At 36.7% G+C, this 23,925-nt stretch overlaps 1 protein-coding gene and 1 pseudogene across 1 annotated transcript; one reads left to right on the top strand and one right to left on the bottom strand.

Annotated features, from left to right (window-relative positions):
* The first annotated feature begins 1,991 nt into the window (after positions 1 to 1,991).
* LOC123781436 (olfactory receptor 4K14-like) lies at positions 1,992 to 2,945 on the top strand (annotated as a pseudogene).
* A 19,760-nt stretch (positions 2,946 to 22,705) lies between these two features.
* LOC123781464 (olfactory receptor 4Q2) lies at positions 22,706 to 23,647 on the bottom strand. The gene has a single exon (XM_045780944.2). The coding sequence runs from the start codon at positions 23,645 to 23,647 to the stop codon at positions 22,706 to 22,708; it is 942 nt and encodes a 313-aa protein (XP_045636900.1).
* Between the last annotated feature and the right edge of the window lie 278 nt (positions 23,648 to 23,925).

Genomic DNA, 23,925 nt, shown 5'->3' with positions numbered 1-23,925 from the left:
TGAAATACAAATTGAGGGGTCAGCAGCACCAGCAGTGACCATCTAACTCCAGGTTAGTAAATAGCCTTTGATAGACATTTGTGAATGTATGTCTGAACATACAGGTCAACTAGAGACTAATTCGTTCCATTATTTTTTACTTTAAAATTGTTGGAGGAGATAATATTAGCTTGTCAGTTAAAATCAAATTTTGTCATTGTTGTATCTGTTTCCTAAGTAGCATTTGTAGGTATACAAAATCAACCTCATTGTTTCTGATTATAAACTTAACATTTAACAATCTTTAAAATGCCTTAGTAAATGATAGTGTTCTCTGAAATCAGAGCCCTATGTAAGTTCATTTATTCCACTTTTTTCAGAATCCATTTTCAAAAGTGTTTTATTGATATATCATTTACATACCTTAAAGTCCACTCAATTTCAGGGTACAATTCAATGGTTTTTAGTATATTAACAGAGTTGGTCAACCATCACCAATATCTGATTTCAGAGCATCTTTAATTCAATAGCAAGTTAAACATTTCTTTATTTTTGTTTCCCAAGTTTTCCATTTGGGAAATCTCTAGAAAACACTAAATGAAACCCAGTTATGTTTTAGGTTTACATGTGAAAATTCTCATGGCCATAGAGCACAAACATGTCAATAAAAGAACGGCCATTGTGGTCTGTAATATGTATGCTAGCTTGTGTCAGGGTCATCTAACTAAACTGGTTTAAGAGATCCTGAATTGTGATGATTTCCGTCTTGTCCACAGCAGTGTTTAACAGTAAGATACAGAATCCCATTCTAAAGAGGGGTAGCACCTCTTCCTAAAAAGTCCTGCAATTAAATCTTTTAATATAATCCAGTTAGAAAACTTCAAGAGGAACAAAAGAATCTGAATCTCTGTTACCTTAAAAAACCTGGTGGAGACTGTTGCTATTCGAGTGGACTAAAACTGATACAATAACCATGAGTTCCTCTAGATTTTTTAATTCTATCACTCTATCATGTTCACATCATTAGAATATTTCAGATTTGGAATATGTAACTTTAGCTCCCTGTAAGAAGCCTTGCCAAATGATTATTTCATGTTATAGTCTTCAATTTTGTAAAAGGCCAACATAATAAAAGTTCATGCAAAGGACAGTTCTGCATCTTTTGTGAAATCACTCATGAAGAATTCTGTTCAATGTCTTTATAAAAACGTTTATACAATATCTTCCTCTTAGTGAGAAGACTGGGGTACCACCTCATTTCTCATGATAAACTGATAGTGAGACCTATCCATCCCATCCCAGTTCTTCTGGAAGTTCAGAACTATGTTTTTAATCAAATGCTGAACTTATCGGTACTTGTGTATACTGTGAAAGCTACACCGCCGCCCCCCCCCAAATTATTGCATAGTCTTATGCTCTGGCCCTTGTTGAAAGATCTTGAAAAATATTTCTTTCATTGAAGCTATTCTTAAATCCTGTCATAAGTCATCAGTTTATACACAATAAATCTACAAATTAATTGGATCATTGGCTTTTTAATCCCAAACCCAACTGATTAATAGAGATGACAAGAGCAGTAATAAAATGTGGGATTTGGAGAACTGTATGAACCCTAGGTTAATTGATTTATTTCCCTTTATACTGAGTGCTTTATTAACTGAATGAGAATGGGAAACTCTCAGTGTTACATAGACCTAGTCTGAATGAGTGAGCTTGTGAGTGAGCAAATGAATACGGAAGGAGGAGGTGGTTCCACTACTACCAGGAGAAGTCCCTGAAGGAGTCTGGATTGTCAAGATTTCAAAGCAAGCATTGTGGAGATGGGTGCACCAGCAGCCTTAACGTGGGAGCACCACAAACTCTATTGCTGGGCTTGGCTTTAATCGTTCTTGTATTGTATTTTATACTCTGTCTTACAAATTAAGATTATATTCAGATAAAGTTTAGGTGATCACTTTCATGTGTCTGGTAGTTGACAGGCCCTTTCATGTCCACCTCTTTTCTTTATATAGATTCAGAACAGTCTGAAACTTGAGATAATGGAGTTGCAGAATTATTCCTTGGTGTCAGAATTCGTGTTGTATGGACTCTGCACTTTACAACATCTCCAGCATTTTTCTCTATATTTTTCTCTGGAATCTATGTGTCCGCTGTGCTGGGTAACCTCATCATTGTGGTCACTGTGATTTCTGACCCCCACTTGCACTCCTCTCCTATGTACTTCCTGCTGTGAAATCTTCTTAGACACATGGCTCGCCTCATTTGCCACCCCCAAGATGGTCAGGGACTTTCTTAGTGATCGAAAGCTCATCTCCTTTGGAGGATGCATGGCTCAAATCTTCTTCTTGCACTTTATTGGTGGGGCTGAGATGGTACTTCTGGTTTCCATGGCCTATGACAGATATGTGGCTATATGCAAACCTTTGCATTACATGACTGTGATGAGCCGGCAGACTTGCATGGGGCTGGTGTTGGTTTCATGGGTCACTGGATTTGTGCACTCCATCAGTCAAGTAGCCTTTACTGTGAATTTACCTTACTGTGGCCCCAATGAGGTGGACAGCTTCTTCTGTGACCTTCCTCTCGTGATCAAGCTTGCCTGCATGGACACCTATGTCTTGGGTATACTTATGATCTCAGACAGTGGGTTGCTCTGCATGAGCTGTTTTCTGCTCCTCTTGGTCTCTTGTACTGCTATCCTCATCACTGTCCAACAGCGTGCTGCTGGTGGGGTATCCAAAGCACTCTCTACTTGCCCTGCACACATCATGGTAGTCACGCTCTTCTTTGGGCCCTGCATTTTCATTTACATGTGGCCTTTCAATCACTTCTCTGTGGACAAGCTCCTGTCTGTGTTTTATACCATTTTTACTCCACTCTTGAACCCCCTTATCTACACATTGAGAAATAAAGAGATGAAAACAGCTATGAAGAAACTGTGTAACCAACGCGTGACTTCTTACTGAATTCCAGCTTTCTACAAACCTACATGTTCTTACTCATTCAGGGGATATCATTTCTCTCATAGGATTTCTGCTTAAAGATTTCATTCTGATGTTTTATGGATGTAATTCATATTGTGTTATAGTACAGAGAAATAGTTGTGGATAATAACAAAAATCATGTATATAGTTTTATGCTATATAATTTCATACTTTAAACAAAATTTTACAACTTTATAGTATCACTACCTTATAATGTAAGATTTATATTACATTATAATTATTATAATTTTATTATATCATTTTATATTATAAATGTAATTTATAAGTATAATATAACTGCATTGTAATATATTAGTATAATCGCATAGTAATTACTATGTAATATAACTTTATGTAAACAGACATACATGTACATACACATTCAACCCCACACATTCACTTTGGAATGGACTTGGCGATTTTCCTTCTCTCTTTGTTAAACCAGATTTCTCTTCCTAGTTTATTTTGTCTACAATATTTATAGAAAGTGATTTTAATTTCCTAATCATAGTTTAGTATAGCAAGAGCTGTCAGTCTGTAAGCATTCAGGACAGGAGACATTCAGCAGAAGTAAGCTAGTGTAAGAATAAAATGCTCTATGATTCTTTCTCATGGTTGTGAAAGCCCGAGAGGAGGAAAAAGACACTATTTCAAGATCCTATTGATTTAAAAAGTATACTTTTTCTTGGGAATTATGTGTGTATTATGCTTAAACTTTCAATTCAATTATGAAATTCAATTACAGAAGTTAATTTTCTTTGTGATCACAGCTTTGCAGTACAGCTCAAAATCCGGCATTGTGATGCCCCCAGCTTTCTTTTTTCTTTTCAACAGTTCCTTGGCAATTCGGGGCCTTTTCTGGATCACAAAGACAGCATTGTACTGGCACAAAAACAGACACATAGACCAATGGAACAGAATAGAGAACCCAGAAATGGACCCTCGGCTCTTTGGGCAACTAATCTTTGATAAACCAGGAAAAAACATCCAGTGGAAAAAAGACAGTCTCTTCAATAAATGGGGCTGGGAAAATTGGGCAGCTACATGCAAAAGAATGAAACTTGACCACTATCTCACACCATACACAAAGATAAACTCCAAATGGATGAAAGACCTCGAGGTGAGACAGGAATCCATCAAAATTCTAGAGGAGAACATAGGCAGCAACCTCTACGACATTGGCCAAAGTAACCTTTTTCATGACACATCTCCAAAGGCAAGAGAACCAAAAGATAAAATGGACATGTGGGACTTCATCAAGACAAAAAGCTTCTGCACAGCCAAGGAAACAATCAAAAAAACTAAGGCAGCCCATGGAATGGGAGAATATATTTGCAAATGATGCTACAGATAAAAGACTGGTATCCAAGATCTACAAAGAACTTCTCAAACTCAATTCACGAGAAACAAATAAACAAATCAAAAAATGGGCAGAAGATATGAACAGACACTTTTCCAATGAAGACATACAAATGGCCAACAGACACATGAAAAAATGTTCAAAATCATTAGCCATCAGGGAAATTCAAATCAAAATCACACTAAGATACCGCCTTATGCCAGTTAGAATGGCAAAAATAGACAAGGCAGGAAACAGCAATTGCTGGAGAGGATGTGGAGAAAGGGGATCCCTCCTACATTGTTTGTGGGAATGCAAGCTGGTACAGCCACTCTGGAAAACAGTGTGGAGGTCCCTTCAAAAGTTAAAAATTGAGCTACCCTATGACCCAGCCATTGCACTACTGGGTATTTACCCCAAAGATACAGACGTAGTGAAGAGAAGGGCCATATGCACCCCAATGTTCATAGCAGCATTGTCCACAATAGCTAAATCATGGAAGGAACCGAGATGCCCTTCAACAGATGACTGGATTAAGAAGATGTGGTCCATATATACAATGGAATATTACTCAGCTATCAAAAAGAATGAGTTCTCAACATTTGCTGCAACATGGACGGCACTGGGGGAGATAATGCTAAGTGAAATAAGTCAAGCAGAGAAAGACAATTATCATATGGTTTCTCTCATCTATGGAACAAAAGAACTAGGAAGATCAGTAGGGGAAGAAAGGGATAAAGAAAGGGGGGGTAACCAGAAGGGGGAATGAAGCATGAGAGACTATGGACTCTGAGAAACAAACTGAGGGCTTCAGAGGGGAGGGGGGGTGGGGGAATGGTATAGGCTGGTGATGGGTAGTAAGGAGGGCACGTATTGCATGGTGCACTGGGTGTTATACGCAACTAATGAATCATCGAACTTTGCATCAGAAACCAGGGATGTACTGTATGGTGACTAACATAATATAATAAAAAAACATTAAAAAAAAGAAGTCAATTTTCACACGGGGAAAATCAGTATTTTATGGCTCAATATTTCATGGTGTAAATTAAGCTATTGTGTTACTATTTAAAGTGCATTGGATTAAGAAATTAATAAATTTTAACCCACAGACTATAAATAAACTCTACATCTACACTGTATCTTACCGAGTTGATTCTGTCCCTTGTGGTGTCATCTATTAGGAAGTGTGTTTGAGTACTCAGATTTTATGCTGAGTTTTTAAATGTCTTTGGATCCTGAAAAAGACAGTCATAAGCAACAGTTGACTTCTGTATTAACTAAACTAATGTCAAAGAATTCAATGAATTTTCTTGTATGTTGATTCCAAAACATCAAACGAAAGGAGAGAAATGGGCAATGATTGGATTACTTCAATAACTGGATGAAACTTCCAATAATTTTGGACAATGTTTTCAATAAGGAGAAGCATGTTCCTGGGTACTTCTGGCTTTTCTTATGCCTGTAATCTGATACATTTTCATAAACACTAAAAACACAGATTGAAAACTGCCTTGGTATAAATTTCTCAGAAATCTTCTTGCTTGCCACTGTAGTAATACCGTGTTTTGATTTTATGGACTTTGGACTTGTCAAATTTTATGACCAATTACACCCATGTATGTGAACAATTAAGGAGCTTAAAAGCTCCACTCTATTTTCACTGCAGCATTATTTACAATAGCCAAGATATGGAAGTACCCTGGGTCTAAGGGTGGATGAATGGAAATACAGAATATTAATCAGCCATTAAAAAAGAATGAAATGTTACCCTTTAGACAAAATGGCTAGACCTAGAGGGTATTATGGTAAGTGAAATAAGTCAGACAGAGAAAGACAAGTACCTTATAATTTCACTTATATGTGGAGTGTAAAAATACAAAAGAAACAAAGTAAAGAGAAACAGACTTACAAATCTAGAGAACAAACTTGTGGTTCTCAGATGGGAGCAGGATGGAGGTGGGCAAAGTAGGAGAAGGATATTAAGAGATACAAACTTCCAGTTATAAAATTAATAAATCAGGGATTTGATGCATAGGAAATATAGTCAATAATACAGTAATATCTTTGTAAGTTTACAGTAACTAGACTTTCTGAGGGGATCATTTTATAAAGTATAAAAATATTGAATCACTCTGATGTATACCTGAAACTAATAGAGAATATTGTATGTCAATTATACTACAATTAAAACAAAGAGTGGATACCAAAATAGCTTTTAGGAAGATACCTTACTCTTCTCTTAAAATGTTGAAGAGAGCAAAAGAAGGCTTAAAATATGAAGGTTAAACGTTGTATTTATAAGCATGCCAGAATACACTGAAATAAAAAAGGAGGAAAATATATTGTGTCTTTATAACAGGTTAAATCCTGTTATAAATGAACATCGTTTCTATGGGAGTCTATTTCATGTTTTCCTCTTAATGCCTTTATTTTAAAATTTTGTGGGGATATTTGAGTTTCCATCTGAACAAATGGAAAAAAAAAAAAGCATTGGGTATCCCAACCACCCCTCCAGCCTTCCAGCCCAATAAGGCCCAGCTGGGAGGGCATTGCTGCTGCCTCTGAAATCTTGAAATAAACCTCAGAAGGAACAGCATCAAGAGTCAATGTTGAGCTAAGGCAGGGAGCGTGCCCCAGAAACCCGTCTGCTGAGCATCACTGTGCACCGCCCCAGGCGAGCTGAACATGCGAGGGCTCCAGGCTGTGGTGGATCCTGGGCAGGAGAAGCGCAGGCGCAGCAAGGAGTTCGGGCGGGAGGTGCAGGGGCTGCCGGGAGGGCCGCTAACAAACAGGATGTGGTGCGGCGCTGGCTTGATTTCCTGCAGGCCTCTGTGCTTGCTGTCTCCTGCTCCACCGGGCTGGGGCGGCTGGTGGTGTCCAGAGGGCCTCGGGCAAGGTGTGCCACTGGTGCAGCACACGCCGAGCAAGCCTGCTGCCTGTGTGAGACCTCGGGTGGGTGTGGACTCCTTGAAGGGCGGCGAGGCCTTCCCGAGGAACGTGGGTGTGCTTGCCGGCGGGGACTTCCGCAAGGCATGGCCTACTTACTGTTGAGGACACCAGAGATGTCACCAGCCACTCATTGGGGACACTGGATCAGTATCAGGTAGGTGGGCCGTCAGCGCGTGGGGGTAGAGGCAGCGCCGGGTCGTGGAGAAGATCGGGATCGCGTCTTAGTTTGAGGTCTGGTTGTGGAAGATCGTGGTCCCCGGGTTCTCCTCGTGCAGTGTCTCCTCTTTGTGTGCTGTTCCTGCAAGGCATGCCCTTGATGGCCCCCCATTATGGCCAGTCTTGAGTGTTCTCCTAATAGGCTTCTGGTATAGCCCCCCCTTCTCCCGGCCATGTAGCTGGGGCCTGTTGTGGGGATCTTTTCACAGTAGATACGTGTAGGGAATGAGTACTTTGTATTCCCGAACTTTGTCCTAACCTTGGGCAACCTTGTGTCAGTGACATGGCAGTGATTTCAGAGTTGTGTGGGTCAGACGGCAGTTGTGGTCAGTCTGGTCCCAAAAATGACTGGGGAAATAAGTGGTGGTTGTTCAGTGAGGGGGTGACTAGTACTGTTTATAGGTCATCCTAATTAAAAAGCCAAAATTGAGGGCTTCCAGAGAGTTCCTGAGAACAAGATTCAGAGAAGGGGCCAGTCTTCTAGTGTCTTCCATTTCAACTGAGACTGCATTCTTTTGGGAGGAGAATCCTATCATAGTCATTTCAGATTCTGCAGTGTTTCCATAGTGCCTGTATCATGCGGGAAAAATGGAAAAGAATTTAAAAGGACATCTATCTGCTTTAGGATTAATTCCCTTAGTTTTTATTGGTGTAAGAAAAATTATTTACTTGTAGACTTTAGAGATAGCCATTTTTTATCAAGATATGTCTAATAACTATTTATACATTTGTTTATTCAATTCATAAATGTTAGCACTTGCATTATTTCAGATTAGAACACACATTCTCAGTGTAGTGAAATAAATACAAGGAAATGTTCATTAAGTATGCTTTTATGTGAGGTCTACAATTGCAATAAACATGGTATCTGAGTGCAGGAGAGGGAAACTTAATCCAGTCCTCATGGTTAGGAAAAATTTCCATTATTAAGTCAAATTTTCTCTGATTTCCCAGAATTTTGTATTGTATTTTGTATTGAATTGTTAGTGAAACTTGAGTGAGTGAAGTCACCAGTTTTCCCCAAACTATGAGCTTTTGTAGAGAATTTCTCATTGTCAGTGTACAGGGAATCATACGTTGTATTTCTTTAAGTTTTTATTTAAGTTCTGGTTAGTTGGGGTGCCTGGATGACTCAGTGGGTTAAGCATCTGCCTTCACCTCAGGTCATGACCCCAAGGCCCTGGGATGGAGCCCCAGCGCAGCTGGGAGTCTGCTGCTGCTTCTCCCTCTGCCTGTACCCCCTACTTGTGTAGTGCTCTCTCTCTCTCCCCCACAAATAAATAAATAAAATCTTAAGAGAATTCCAGTAAGTTAACATACAGTGTAATATAGTGATACAATACAGTGTACAATTTAGTGATTCAACACTTCCTTCAACACCTGGTGGTCATCACAAGTGCCCTCTTTAATCCCCATCACCTATTTAACCCATCCCCCACCCATCTCCCCTCTGGTAACAGTCTGTTTATTCTCTACACTTAAGAGTGTTTCTTGGTATGTCCCTCTCTCTCTTTTTTCCCCCTTGGCTCTCTTGTTTTATTTCTTAAATTCCAACATAGATTTTTTTTTTATTTAAGTAGGCTTCATGCTCAGTGTGTAGCCCAACACAGGCCTTGAACCTAAGACCCTGAGATCGAGACCTGAGCTGAAATCAAGAGTCTTACACTTAACAGACTGAGCCACCCGGGATTCTCTTGCACCATAGGTGTTAAATAGAGGAAGTTCTTTGAATTTTGAGGAAGTGTTTATGAAACTCACCTTCCTATTCGAAATAAGGTAAATAAAATACAGAATATAGTGTTTTTCAAAGTGTAATTTGAAGACTGCCTACATTAATATCACCTGGGATGCTTTTCAGAATGCAAAGATCCTGAATCCATCATTGCTTTGCTGAATTAGAGTTCTGGAAATGAATCCCAGAAATGTGCTTTTACACTAAGCTGCTTCAGGTAATTCTAATTCACAATCATGACTGAGAACCCCCGGATAATTGTTGACATTATCCATCTGCAGGAATAGTTGCTCTTAAGGCTTTGTTACAAGGATTTGCTTAGGTGAGAAGTCTCTGTGAATGGACCAGAAATACAACATGAGGATATATTAATTCAAAAATTGTGACCTCATAAAATGTGTTGTTTATGGACAGAGAGTCAGTCACTGGGATGTTGCTGTGAAGTTGAAGCCCTCTTCAACATTTCTTTCCTTACCTGCAGTCATTAAGAGATCAGCTGCTTCCCTCTTTTCTCTGTGAGATATCAATGTTTTTCTTTAACATCAATATTTAAATAGCTTTCAAATCAAATTATTTTGTGTAAAGGATCTTTTAATGTAATTTCTTTTTTTTTTAAGATTTTATTTATTTATTTGACAGAGATAGAGATAGCCAGCGAGAGAGGGAACACAAGCAGGGGCAGTGGGAGAGGAAGAAGCAGGCTCATAGCAGAGGAGCCTGATGTGGGGCTCGATCCCATCACGCCAGGATCACACCCTGAGCCGAAGGCAGACGCTTAACCGCTGTGCCACCCAGGCACCCCAAGGATCTTTCAATGTAATTTCTAAATGCTAAAATCTCGAAGGGGAGCCCCCAAATTTAAGGATTTCTATTTGAAGTAAAATTCTATTCCTATACACGGGGAAACAATGTTTTTTCAATTCTATCACTTCTGCTTGATCTCAGATACAGTTTGAAGAAGAAAAGGTTAGGGAGACTTTCATAGAAAGAAATGTATGTCCAGCCATTGGGCTGCCTGGTTTTGCCTCCTTCCTCCATTAGGAGGGCCCAGAGGATCTTGCCCAAGGAAATGACACTTTTGTGATTCTCTGCTTCTGTTTAAGAAACACTTCCTCTCCAGTTTTGAATATTTGATAAAGGAAATCAACTTTCAAGGTTCCTGGGCTCTGCTCCTGGGCTCCCAGGGAAGCTGTACTTTAACACTTACCAAGATCAGAATGGCTTAAGCAGACTTCAGAGCATAGACCCAGTTTCTGCCCCAGCGTACATTGTACATTTGCTTCATCAGCAGATAAACTAGAAGAAACACTTTCAAGGTCAGAGTAAAAATCTCCCTACGTTCTGATCCCATACCTCCGAAGCCCTGCACATATGAAAAGCATAAGATAAAGTTTATAATTTTCTGGAGTGTCCTTCCTCATGATGATTTGTAACACTTTGTTGTTGTTGTTGTTGTTGCTAAGAGTTAACTTATTTTTAGAGAGAGCATGGGTGTGTGTGCATGCACGGGAGCTTACAAGCTTTGGAGGGGGGAAGAGAGGGGGAGACAGAAAGGGGGGGAGAGAGAATCTCAAGCCGACTCTCCTCTGAGCAATGAGCCTGACATGGGGCTAGATCTCATGACCCTGAGATCATGACCTGAGCCAAAATCAAGAGTCAGACCCTCAACTGACTGAGACACCCAGGCACCCAGATTTTTAACTCTTGATTTAAGAAAAAGGATATGTAACTCCATATTAAACATTCCTTCTCCTGAGCACTCTCTTTGTGAAGACTGTGTATCCCAGGCAGCCGTCCTAACTTGGGCTCCAGTAAAACTTTCTCTTTTTGAAGTTCTAAAAGGTTTGTTCATTTTGTGTTGACATACCTAGAATCAGGCTTTCTAGGGATAAAACCCTGGTGTTCTATAATTTCGATGTTACATCTGTTTTCAATGAACCATTAAATATGAAGTTTTCAGGTCTATCTTTTAAAATTCAGTCCATTTCCATTTTTATCTAGATTCTTCAAGTGCGAGTATTTTGAAAATTAGAGACTATAACAATTCTCTGAGTATGCAAGTCTCTCCTCTTTGCGGCTTTGGCTTGGGAAGGCTGGCTTCTGTGGGCTCACCAGTTTCTCAGCTTTATCTCCCCAACTGAGGAAGCTCATCAAACTCTATCTGGGTGTCTTTTCTCTGTGCTGCAACCTGGAATCTCTCACAGCAAAAAAACTGGACAATTGTAGACTCAATTCATTTGTTTCCCGTCTCTCAGGGATTGCTGCATCCTTCATTGCCTGAAGTCCAGGATTCTGAGAACTGTTATTTCATGTTTTTAAGTTGTTTCAGATGGGAGAGTAAGTCCAGTCCTTGTTACTCCATGTTAGGCAGAAGCAGAAGTCACGGATCCTGTGAGGGATAGAAAATTTCTTTTCCTGAAAATAAGCCCAGATAGGAGTGAGATAAATGGAGTATAAGATTTTAGTGATACCAGTAGAAGTGCTGGGTGGAAATTAGAGGTTCATCATGAAAAGGTTGAAAGAAGAAGAAAACTCAAAGGTTATATTGCTGAATTCACAGTTTTGCTCAATTATAAACTACAATCAGTGACTCTAAGTAGTAGACATTGCCAAATTCTGAGACATATCAACAGAATTATTTCTTTACATTCTGTCAAATGATTTTTTCTGCATGCATTAAAATAATAATATAGTTTTTCTCTAATCTGTTAACTTAGTATTACACTGAGAAGTTTTGTAATATTTTTTTTTTAAAGATTTTATTTATTTGACAGAGAGAGAGACAGCCAGCGAGAGAGGGAACACAGCAGGGGAGTGGGAGAGGAAGAAGCAGGCTCCCAGCCGAGGAGCCTGACGTGGGGCTCGATCCCAGAACACCGGGATCACGCCCTGAGCCGAAGGCAGACGCTTAACGACTGCGCCACCCAGGCGCCCCGAGAAGTTTTGTAATATTGAACCATCTTTCGATAAATCATCCCAGGATAAAACCCACTTGGTTAAGGAACACTTAAATTCGGTATTTGTTTGAGTTTATAAAATTGTTAATTTTTTTTGCATCTGTTATAATAATTAGTTTGGTTAATTTTATTTTGTTGCTCTTTTCTTCCTTTGCATCAGATTCATATTAGTTCTATAATATACATGTGAGAACTTTTTTTTTTTCTGTAACACTTCTTTTGTAAGAGAAGACATTTATTTTCCAGAAAATTTACCAAGATTACTTATAAGGGTTTTACAGCCTGGTACATTCGGGAAGGATTAAACAGGGGAAAGTATGGCTACCAAAATTCAGTTTCTTTTGGCCTTATTTTTATTTTGATCCTGCCAGAAATGTATTTTATCGCTTTTGAAATAAATGACATTTTATCTTTCTACAGTTCATATGTAAACATTTTTACTGACAAATTGCATACATTCAAAGTACACAAATAATAATTTTATAACTCAATAAAATTTCAAAAGGTGAACACACTTGTGTAACCAGCACCCGTGTGGAGAAACTGTCAGTACACCATCAAGCTCCTTCACTTCCCCCTTTGATTCTCTACCACTAAGGGTACAGTTATGATTTTTCATGCATGCATTTTTCTTTTCTTGAACTTAAAGAAATTAAATTATACAGTATGTGCACTTGTGCCACAATCATCTGTAAATGACTGTCTTTTTGTTTTCAAAAATGTATGGCTTTGAGTTTCTTTTCCTTGTTCCTAGATAGGAACCCTGGAAAAATATTAGATATAAGCTGTCATATTGGGAATCCTGGGTTCATTTCCTGTATCATGGGAAAAGCCTTTAAAAAATTCACATGAAGAGGCACTTGGGTGGCTTGTTGGTTAAGCAGCTTACTCTTGATCTCCTCAGGTCATGATCTCAGGGTCCTGGGATCGAGCCCTGTATCAGGCTCCACACTCAGCAGGGCGTCTGCTTGAGATTTTCTCTCTCTCTCTCCTTCTGCCTCTTCCCCACCCCCCTGCATTCACTCTCTCTCAAATAAAAAAAATAAATAAATCTTTAAAAAATAATTTAAAAAATGAAAATTCACATGAAGTAGGGTGTTTCCAGTAGGCCTTTGTTGATATCCTCTCTAAGATTAAGGAATTTCCTGCTATTTTCATTCTCCTAGGGAGTTTCATCATAAGTAGGTGATGAATTTCATCCAATCTCTACATTTGTTGAATTAAATAAACAACTATTTTTATTTTTTACTTCTTTTGTTTTTGGTACTGTTCCATGAATCATAGTTTTAGTGCTTTGCATTTAATAACATTTTCATTTTTTGTATTGCTGGTGTATAGAAATACAATAGACTTCTAAAATTTCATATTTTTAAATACAGATTTGCAGGTATTGTAAATTTAGTGCAGAAAGGTCCTTTGTGCTTTTTATCTAATTTCTCTCAAGGCTCTTATATTTTATATACCTGTCATACAGGATGAAATACAGGAAATTGACATTGGAACAATAGAAATGCTTGATTCTATGTCATTTTGTCACTTGTTAGGTTCATGTAACCACCAACCCAGTTAAGATATAGAATTATTCCATCACCACAGTTCTCTCCCTTGTGCCATTCTCCCCATCATCTTTAACCACTGGCAACAACTAATCTGTTTTCCATCTCTATAATTTTGTCATATGTAAAATGCTATATAAGGGAAATAAAACAATATGGTATCTTTTGAGATTGAGTTTTTCTCATTTAGAATAATCCTCTTGTGATCCACTTAAGTCGTTGCAGTGTCAATGGTCCATTCTTTTTTATAGCTGAGTAATATTCCATGGTTTGGATATTGTACAGTTTGATTAATCACCCATTAATTGAGGGACATTTGGTTGTTTCGAGTTTTTGATTATTACAAGTGAAGTTGCCAAACATTTGTGTCCAGTTTGTTGATGTACGTTGTCATTTCTCTGAGATCAACGTCCAGGAGTGCTATTGCTAGGCTATATGGCAACTGTGTACATAGTCTTTTAAGAACCTGTCAAATTATTTTGCAGAGTGCCTGGACCATTTTACATTTCCATTGAAATGTATGAGAGATCCCGCTCATCCACATCTTCACCAGTATTTAATATTCTCACTGTTTTTTAAATTTCAGCTGTTTTAACAGGCATGCAGTAATATCCCATCATGGTCTTAGTATGAATTTCCCTCAAGACTAGTGATGCTGAACATCTTTTCAAGTATTTGCGATCATGTATATACCTTAGTGAAGTATTTCTGTTCAGTTTCTAATTGGATTTTCCCCCCACTGTGGAGCTGTGAGAATTCTTTACCTATTCCAGAGATAGGTAATTTTTCAGGTATGTAGCTTGGAATTTCATTGAGAATACAGGGCTATTTAGATTACCTGTTTTATGTTGGGTGAGTTAGGCTAATTTGTGCTTTTTGAGAACAAGGACCATTTTGTCTAAGTTGTCAAATTTATATGTGTAGAGGTATTGGTAGTATTCCCTCATTTTATTGATGTCTGCAAGTTACGTGGTGATAGTCCATTTTATTCCTGACATTGGTCATTTATGTCTTCTCTCTTTTTTTTCTCAGTCTTGCTAGGGATTTATTTATTTTATTGATCTTTTGAAAGAGCCAACTTTTTATATCATGATTTTCTCTGTTTTTCTGCTTTCAATCTCATTGATTCCTGTTCTTCTCTTTATAATGTACTTTTGCTTGGTTTGGATTTATTTTGCTCTTGTTTTTCCAGGTTCTTGATGTGGGAACTTATATAACTGATTTGAGAGTTTCCTTTTTTCTAATATAAGCACTTCATGGCATAAAAATCCTTTCAGTGTTCATTTGACTTTGTCCCATGAATTTTGATATTTTGTATTTTCATCTTCATTCAATTCATTATGTGTTTTTTCCAGTACTTGAAATTCCTGCTGTGATTCATGGATTATTTTAAAGTGTTTTGTTTCCAACTGTTTGGAAATATCCAGTTATCTTTCTATTCTTGCTTTCCAGTTTGAATGAACCATAGTTAGAGAACAAACTTTGGACAATTTTAATTGTTTTAAAATTTTTGAGGTTTTTTTATGGCCCAAGAACCAGTCTGTTTTGGTAATTGTTTTGTGAGTATTTGAAAGACTGTGTATTCTCTTGTAGTTGGATGGTGTATTCAATAAACATCAATTAGGTTCTGTCAGTTGGTGGTATAGTCAAATTCTTCTGTATACCTCCTGAATTTCTGTCTAGTTCTTTCTGTTGTTGAGAAATGGGGCATTGAAGTCTCTAAATATAATTTGAATTTGTCTATTTTTCCTTTCAGCCCTATCAGTTTTTGCTTCACATTTTTTGCAGTTCTCTTATTTGCTGTATATATATTTAGGATTGCCAATCTTATTGGACCGTCCCCTTTTTCACTGTGTAATGTCCTTCTCTGTATCTGGTAATTTTCTTTGCTCTGAATGTATCCGATATTAATACAGTTATTCTAGCTTCTTCAGTTGTTTGCATGGCATATCTAATGAATTTTCAACTACTATATCATTACCTTTGAATTAAGTATCTTATAGATGTCATTAAAGGGTCATTTTTCCACTCTTGCCAACCTCTCTCAAATTGGTGAATTTAATCTTTTTAATGAAATGTTGATATGTTAAGTCTGAGTCTCCCCATATATTTTTTACTTTATGTTTGTTTCCTCATTTTTTCACTTCTCTCTCTCTCTCTCTCTTTTTTTCCCCTGCTGTCCTGGGCCTACTTGAATATTTAGAATTTTATTATGATCTATCTGTGGAGTCTTCAGTGTATCTTTTTCCCCAGCTTTATTGAGATATAATTAACATACAGTGTTGTGTAAATTTTAGGTATAAAATGTATTGATTTCATACACAAAATTTTCAAAATGGTTATCACTATAGTGTTAACACCTTCATCACATCACATAATTACCTTTTTTGTGGTTAGAATGTTTAATATCTACACTCTCAGCAATCTTAAAATATATAATAGATTATTATTATTAAATATAATCTCAGGCTGTACACATGGTCCCCAAAACTTAACCTATCTTATAACTGGAAGTTATACCCTTTAACTGACTTTTATGAGTTCTCCCATATACCAAGTCCCTGGTGAGTAACATTCTACTTTTCCCTTCTGTAAGCTTACATTTTTAGATTCCACATATACATGATACTGTACAGTATTTGTCTTTTTGTGACTTTTTTCATTTAGTATGGTGCCCTAGAGGTCCATCCATATTGTCACAAATGGCAAGATTTCCTTTATTCTCTTGGCTGAATAATATTCCAGTGTGTGTGTGTGTCTGTATCTCATATTTTCTTTATCGAGTTACCTGTTGACAAATATTTAGGTTGTTTCCATATCTTGGCACTTGTCAACAATGCTGTATTGAACATGAGAGTACATGTATCTCTTTGAGATCCTTTTTTCTTTTCTTTCCTTTTCTTTCTTTCTTTCTTTCTTTTTTTTTTTTTTGATATATACCAAGAAGTGGGATTGCTGGATTATATGGTAGTTCAATTTTTAATTTTTTTACTCCTTTCCTTAGGAGTTCATCAATAGTGCACAAGGATCCCCTTTTCTCTATATCCTCACCAATACTAATCTCTTGTCTTTTTGATGACCATCATTCTAACGTGTGAGGTGACAATATAATATGAATTCTTCCATTCTGTGAACACAAGATATCTTCCCAGTTGTGTCTTTTCAGTTTCTTTCATCAGAGTCTTCTAGTTTTCAGTGTATAGATCTTTTACCCCCTTTGATCAAATTTATTCTTAAGTAATATATTTGCTTTTTTATGCTACTGTGAATGGGATTGTTTCCTTTATTTCTTTTTTAGATGTTTGGTTGTTAGTGTATAGAAATGCAACTGATTTATCTGTGTTGATTTTGTATCCTGCAATATTTCTGAGTTTGTTGATTTGGTCTAGCGCTTTTTTGGTTGTGTCTTTAGGATTTTTTTTTTATATAGGATGATGTCATTTGCAAACAAAGACAATTTTACTTTTACATTTCTGATTTAGTTGCCTTTGTTTTTTTAAAAACCAGCTTTTAGTAGAAGGAATACAGAAAAGCACATTTTTTCCATCTTGTTTCAGATCTGGGAGTCTTAATTGATTTTACAATAAAATATTGACTTTGTATCCAGTGATTGTGTTAAACTCATTTATTAATTTGAGTTTTTGTAGATTCCTTTGAATTTCCCATTTACATAACTTCTGTCATCTGTGAATAGTGAGTATTTAGTTTTTTTCCTTACAATTCTTATTTCATTTTATTTCTTTTTCTTGCCTCATTGTACCATCCGAGTCTCGAAAACAGTGTTGCATTAAAGTGGTATTACCGCCATTCTTATGTATTTCCCATTGTCAAGGTAAAAGTTTTTAATATTTCAAAAGTGAGCACAATATTTATTTAAGTATGTGTGTAAATACCCTTTATCAGATTAAATATTTCCTAGTATAAGATTCTGTGTTGTTGGTAGTTTACAATTTTTTTAATGAATTGGTGTTGAATTTTAGCAAATGTTTTACTATGTCTATCAGTATATAAACATAGTTAATTACATAAATTGATATTGAATATCAAACCAGCCTTTCTACCTGGAATAATACAAGTTAGATTCATTCTGCTAACATTTTACTAAGGATTATTACTTTCATGTTCATAGGTGAAATTAATTTTATTATAACCTCATTGTCATGTTTTGGAACTAAAGACAAGCTGGTGGCATAAAAAGACTTAACATTTGTTTTCCATTTTTCACAGGTAGAGTTTCCTCTTTATACGTTTGAAGAATTCACTGATGTGAATTTTCTTTTGTGGGAATCATTTTAAGAGTAGATTTAATATTTTTAATAGATCTCAGCTTACTCTCTTGAATAGTTGTTGTGTTCAGGAAATTTTACTCAAATTATTGAACTTATTGGTACAATTGAATTGGCCAGTGTAGTAGGTGGAGATTCAAGAGTAGTGTGAGATTCACCACATGCCTTTTCCCTACCCTAGTGAGAATAGAATCCCAAGTAGAGGTGGAGGAGACACGAGCTGCTGATCTGCACCCATATCCATAGTCTGTTAGGAATGAAGAATAAATACTTGTTGGGTTAAGATAATGAAATTTTAGGGATCATTTGTGATTTCATTATAAACTGAACAATACTGTCAACATGGGTTAGAATTACTTTATTGTTGAAGTATAATTAACATAGTGTTATATTGGTTTCAGGTTTACAATATAATAATTCTCTTATTCTATTTGTATGCATTACTCAGTGCTCATCAGGATATGTGTACTCTTAATCCTTTTTATCTATTTCACCCATGTCCCACCCATCTTCCGTCTGGCAACCACCTGTTTTCTGTATTTAGAGTCTGTTTTTTTGTCTGTCTTTTTTTTCTTGGTTTTGTTTTTTAAATCCCACATATGAGTGAAATGTGGTATTGGTCTTTGACTCACTTCACTTAGCATTATACCCACTAGATCCATCCAAGTTGTTGCAAATGGCAAGATCTCATTCTATTTTATGGCTGACTAATATTCCATTGTGTGTGTGCCACACACACACACACACACACACACACACACACACACACACCACATCTTCATTCAGCTATGGATGGACATATTTAGGTTGCTTCTATATCTTGGGTATTGTAAATAATGGTGCATTAAGTATATGGGTGCATATATATTTTCAAATTAGTGTTTTTGTTTTCTTTGAATAACCTGAAAAGGCCCTCAGTCGCCAAAACAATTTTGAGAGAGAAGAGCAATGCTGGACATATCACAATCCCAGATTTCAAGATATATCACAAAAGTGTAGTAATCAAAACAGTATAGGACTTACACAAAATAGACACATAAATCAGTGGAACAGAATAAAGAATCCAGAAATACACCCACACATTTAGGGTCAATTAATCTAGGACAAAGGAGGCAAGAATATACAATGGGAAAAAGGCCATCTTTTCAACAAATGGTACTGGGAAAACTGAACAGCTCCATGCAAAAGAATGAAATTGGACTGCTTTCTCATACCATACACAAAAATAAACTCAAAATGGATTAAAGACCTAGATGTGAGACCTGAAACCATAAAAATCCCAGAAGAGAACATAGGCAGTAATTTCTTTGACATTGGCTATAGCAGCATTTTTCTATATATGTCCCAAAGGCAAGGGAAACAAGAGCAAAATTAAACTATTAGGACTACATCAAAAACAAAAAGTTTTTGTACACTGAAGGAAACCATCAGCAAAGCAAAAAGGCAAGCTACTCAACTGGAGAAGATATTTGTGAATGATATATCTGATAAGGGGTTAATATTCAAAATATATAAGGAATTCATATAATTCAACACCAAAAACAAACAAACAAAAAAACCCCAAAACCCAAATAATCCCATTAAAAATGGGCAGAGGACCATTTTTCCAAAGAATACATACAGATAGCCAGCAGAGACATGAAAAAATGTTCAGAATCACTTGTCATTGGGGAAATGCAGATCAAAACCGCAATGAGATACCACCTCACACCTTCAGAATGGCTAAAATCAAAAAAGAAGTAACATGTGTTGAAGAAGTAGAGAAAAAGGAACCCTCGTGCACTGTTGGTGGGAATGCAGATTGGTGCAGTGACTGGAGAGAACAGTGTGGAGGTTCCTCAAAAAATTAAAAATAGAATTACCATATGACCTAGTAATTCCACTACTGGGTAAGAATTTTTGTTTAAAATATGAAGTTTCGTATTTTATTTAAGAGCATTAGATACTGGGTTTGAGATTTAAATGTGTCAATCATTGGATAGGTTTCTCATAGAGTTTAATGTTATGTGGAAATGAAAGCAGTCTTTGAAAAGGATAAAAAAAATAAGCAATTTAAAATACTAATATGGTGAACAATTTGAGTATTTCTTTACATACACAGAAGCAATCCTTTTTTAAAAAATATGTCTGTTTTCTTGAATTTCTAGAAGGCTTTATATTTATAATTAGATACCTATTTTCATTTATCCTGTAGAATTTACAGTTATATCTGTTTCTTTATATTTTCTCACAACTCTGATTTTATCTTAATTTTTATCTTCTCCTTCTATAAAATATTGAATCATTTTTTTTAAATTTCCCAAGCATCACTTTTTCCATATATCATTGATTAGTGGGAAATTTCTAACAGCATCTGAGAGCCTCTAATATAAATCTCAAGTGAAAACTAAACTGCATCATGTCCTTATGATTGCTTCAATTTTACTGAATGTTGACCCTCAAATACCTCCTCTGTTGGTAATACTTTTATTAAAGTACTAAGAATTCAAATATAGACTTTTCTCATTCCATAATCAATATCAATAGATAAAATCACATGATTTACAGTTGTTTATATTGTGAATTTGATACTTAATTACCTGTTTAATTTTGAGATATCGGACTTCTCTGACAGTAACAGTGGTATATGCATAGGTGTTTTGATGTGTCTATTTTTTTTAATCAAATCTTGCTTCTGTGACGTCTCTCAAAGTGTTTCCTACTTCTTGATGAAAAATTTACCAGTTATCTTTCCAAGTATGGGAAAAGAAAACAGCTCTGAAATATTTCTTCCTTAATCCTTACCACGTTGATCATAGAACATATAAAAACTCCTTCATTTTTCTTTTTTTATATAGTAATTTTTTTATTATGTTAGTCACCATACAGTACATCCCCAGTTTTTGATGTAAAGTTCCATGATTCATTACATGAGTATAACACCCAGTGCACCATGCAATACGTGCCCTCCTTACTACCCATCATCAGCCTATCCCATTCCCCCACCCCTCTCTGAAGCCCTCAGTTTGTCAAACACATTTTTATTGAATCTCTGTTTTATTTTAGGCATTTGAAAAAGCTTTGGGAATGTAAAGATAACAAAGACACAACTTCAGCCAGTGAATTTATCTAATATTCTTGGCTTTTGTCTCTGTCACACAAATTAGTTGCTGAAATTGCTTCTACAATTCACTTACTTTAAAAAGCAGTAAAAATAGAGGCACCTAGGTGGTGCAGTCATTTAAGCCTCTGACTCTTGGTTTTAGCTCACATGATGATCTCAAGGTCCTGAGATCGAGCCCCGCAGTGGGTTCTGCCCCCAGTGTGGAGTCTGCTTGAGATTCTCTCTCTACTCCCTCTGCTCCTCCCACTAGTGCTCACTCATGCACTTTCTCTCTCAAAATAAGTAAATGTTTAAAAAATTAAAAAAATTAAAAGCTGTAAAAATAAAAATGCTTTACTGTCCATTTACATTTTGTGTCTAATTAGTTCTTAAATGTCAATTCAATTTTCCTATCTTTGATTATAAAATTTTAGCAAGGAGTACAAAAGCCCATGAATTAGTCTTAATATAATTCTGAGGATAACAAATACCAATGTTTTCTTTCTTCTTTCTTTCTTTCTTTCTTTCTTTCTTTCTTTCTTTCTTTCTTTCTTTCTTTCTTTCTTTCTTTCTTTCTTTCTTTCTTTCTTTCTTTCTTTCTTTCTTTCTTTCTTTCTTTCTTTCTTTCTTTCTTTCTTTCTTATGGTGGTGATAGTAATATAAAGTGTGCCCCAAATGGATAAAGATGAAAATGTCATGGCTCATTTCTGGACACTTTCTATCTTCCTCCCTAAACTGGTTATGGTAGATCATACTGTTCTATTAAGGGAAATCAACCAGTTTAAATTTTCACCATATGTATCTTTCATTGAAAAATCTAATGAATAAATAATAGTGAAGTGCTATTAAATGAGTCAAGCACCAAACATAATCCCATTTATTGCCATTTTTAGCTCTCACCAAGGCACTGAAAATAGGCATCAATCTATGCATGCTACAGCTAAGGAAATTAGGACTACAATAACTTAAATGACTTGTCTAAGATTTGCTTGATTTGTATTCAAAGAAAATTTAGTTGAACCCACACTATGAGACAATTGCTCTCTGAATTGCACTACTAGATGGTAGTTATGTGATGAATGATGAAGCCAAGTAATATATCCCATTAGTTTGTTAGATATTTATATAAATTGGATTCACTCTAATTCATCTAACCGATAACCCTCTAAATATTTTGTGAATGTAAGAAACACATATACATTTCTTATTCAGTTCATTACAGATATCTGGTTAGAATGTGAAAGTTGAGAAGACAATAAAAGCAGAGACAAGGTGGAGATGAAAGTTGTGAGAGTTTGGAAAGGGTGGTTTATACCATTGTGTAGCATCAAACTGAATGAAAAGAATGGATGGAATAAGGTTTGATCAGATGAGTGGGTAGAATGGAAGAACACAATTGATAGAAGAACAGAAAACAGATGTTTCAGGGAAGAAAAAGAAGACAGAAGACAGTAATTCAGTATGAAAGGAGTTTCTCTGTGTTTAATTTGGTGCTATTAATAGGAGTATTATGATTTAATGGAAGAAAACCGAAAAATTAGGCTATCATCTCGTAACTCATTAGTGGAAAAGTAATTATTTTAACCTCAGATTCTCTGGTCTCAAAAACTCACTTCAACTGCTTATGTCTCCTGCTTTTTCCAAGTAAGTCCACTCTTGTCCCACAATTTTTGCATGGCTGACTTGACCTCTTTGTTCCGAAGTGTGTAGATGAGGGGATTCAGCATGGGGGTAATAACATTGTAGAGTACAGACACCACCTTGTCCACAGAAAATGTGGAGAAAGGACGAGCATAGATGAAAATACAGGGTCCAAAGAAGAGTGTTACCACCATGAGGTGGGAGCCACAGGTGGAGAGTGCCTTTCGCCTTCCCTCCTTAGAGCGAATCTTGACCAGGATAGTGGAATAGGAAGAAACCAGCACCACAAAGGAGCTGGTAGAGATCAACCCACTGTTAGATACCATTAGCAATTCAATGACAAATGTGTCTGCACAGGCAAGTTTGATGACAGGCGGAACATCACAAAAGAAGTTGTCTACCTGGTTTGGTCCACAAAAAGGCAGACGGATAGTGAGAATCGTCTGGACAGTAGAGTGCACAAACCCTCCCATCCAGGAGGCAGCCACCAACAGGCAGCATAATCCTCGACTCATGATAGTGGTATAGTGCAGGGGGCGACAAATTGCAACATAGCGATCATAGGCCATCACTGTGAGCAGGAACATCTCAGCTGCCCCTACAAAATGCAGAAAGAAGAGCTGCACGATGCAGTGGTCATAGTGAATGAGCTTGTCATTATCAAGAAAGTCAGCCAGAAGCTTAGGGGTAGTTACTGTTGAATAACATAAGTCCAGAAAAGAGAGGTTGCCAAGAAGGAAATACATGGGTGATGAATTCAGATAGTTATCAGAGGCCACTGTGACCATGATGAGGACATTGCCTACCCATGTGGACACATAAAAGAAAAGAAATAGTACAAATAACCCTGCCTCAATAGATGGGGTCTGTGAGAAGCCCGCCAGGACAAAGTCTCTCACCACCTCTGTTTGGTTTTCATCCATTTGACCTGGCTCCTTGATCAAAGAAATCAAACAAGGGGCATTAGTAACATTGGAAGTGAATGAAATATTTCACACAAAATGGAAGAATCTTCCCGTTTCAAAGGAAATATTTCTCTCTAGGATATATTTCCTTGTTGATTAGCTGGAAGAAATTATTTTTTCCTTAGCTGATGTTGAATATATATTCTTCAGTAAGTTCAGTAAGTTCCCTTAACTTCAACTTGATGCATCTCTGTCTTCCATCAATCAATATTTTCCTTCTCTCTTCATTTTTACAT

Source organism: Ursus americanus, chromosome 34, assembly GCF_024610735.1.
Source record: "Ursus americanus isolate L20-20 chromosome 34, mUrsAme1.1.p, whole genome shotgun sequence".
Lineage (NCBI taxonomy): Eukaryota > Metazoa > Chordata > Mammalia > Carnivora > Ursidae > Ursus > Ursus americanus.
The sequence above is the reverse complement of the archived record's forward strand: the minus strand, read 5'-3'. Positions and strand labels throughout refer to the sequence as shown.

Coding starts and splice junctions, on each gene's coding strand:
- LOC123781464 (XM_045780944.2), bottom strand. CDS start 23,647: ATGGATGAAAACCAAACAGAGGTGGTGAGAGACTTTGTCCTGGCGGGC.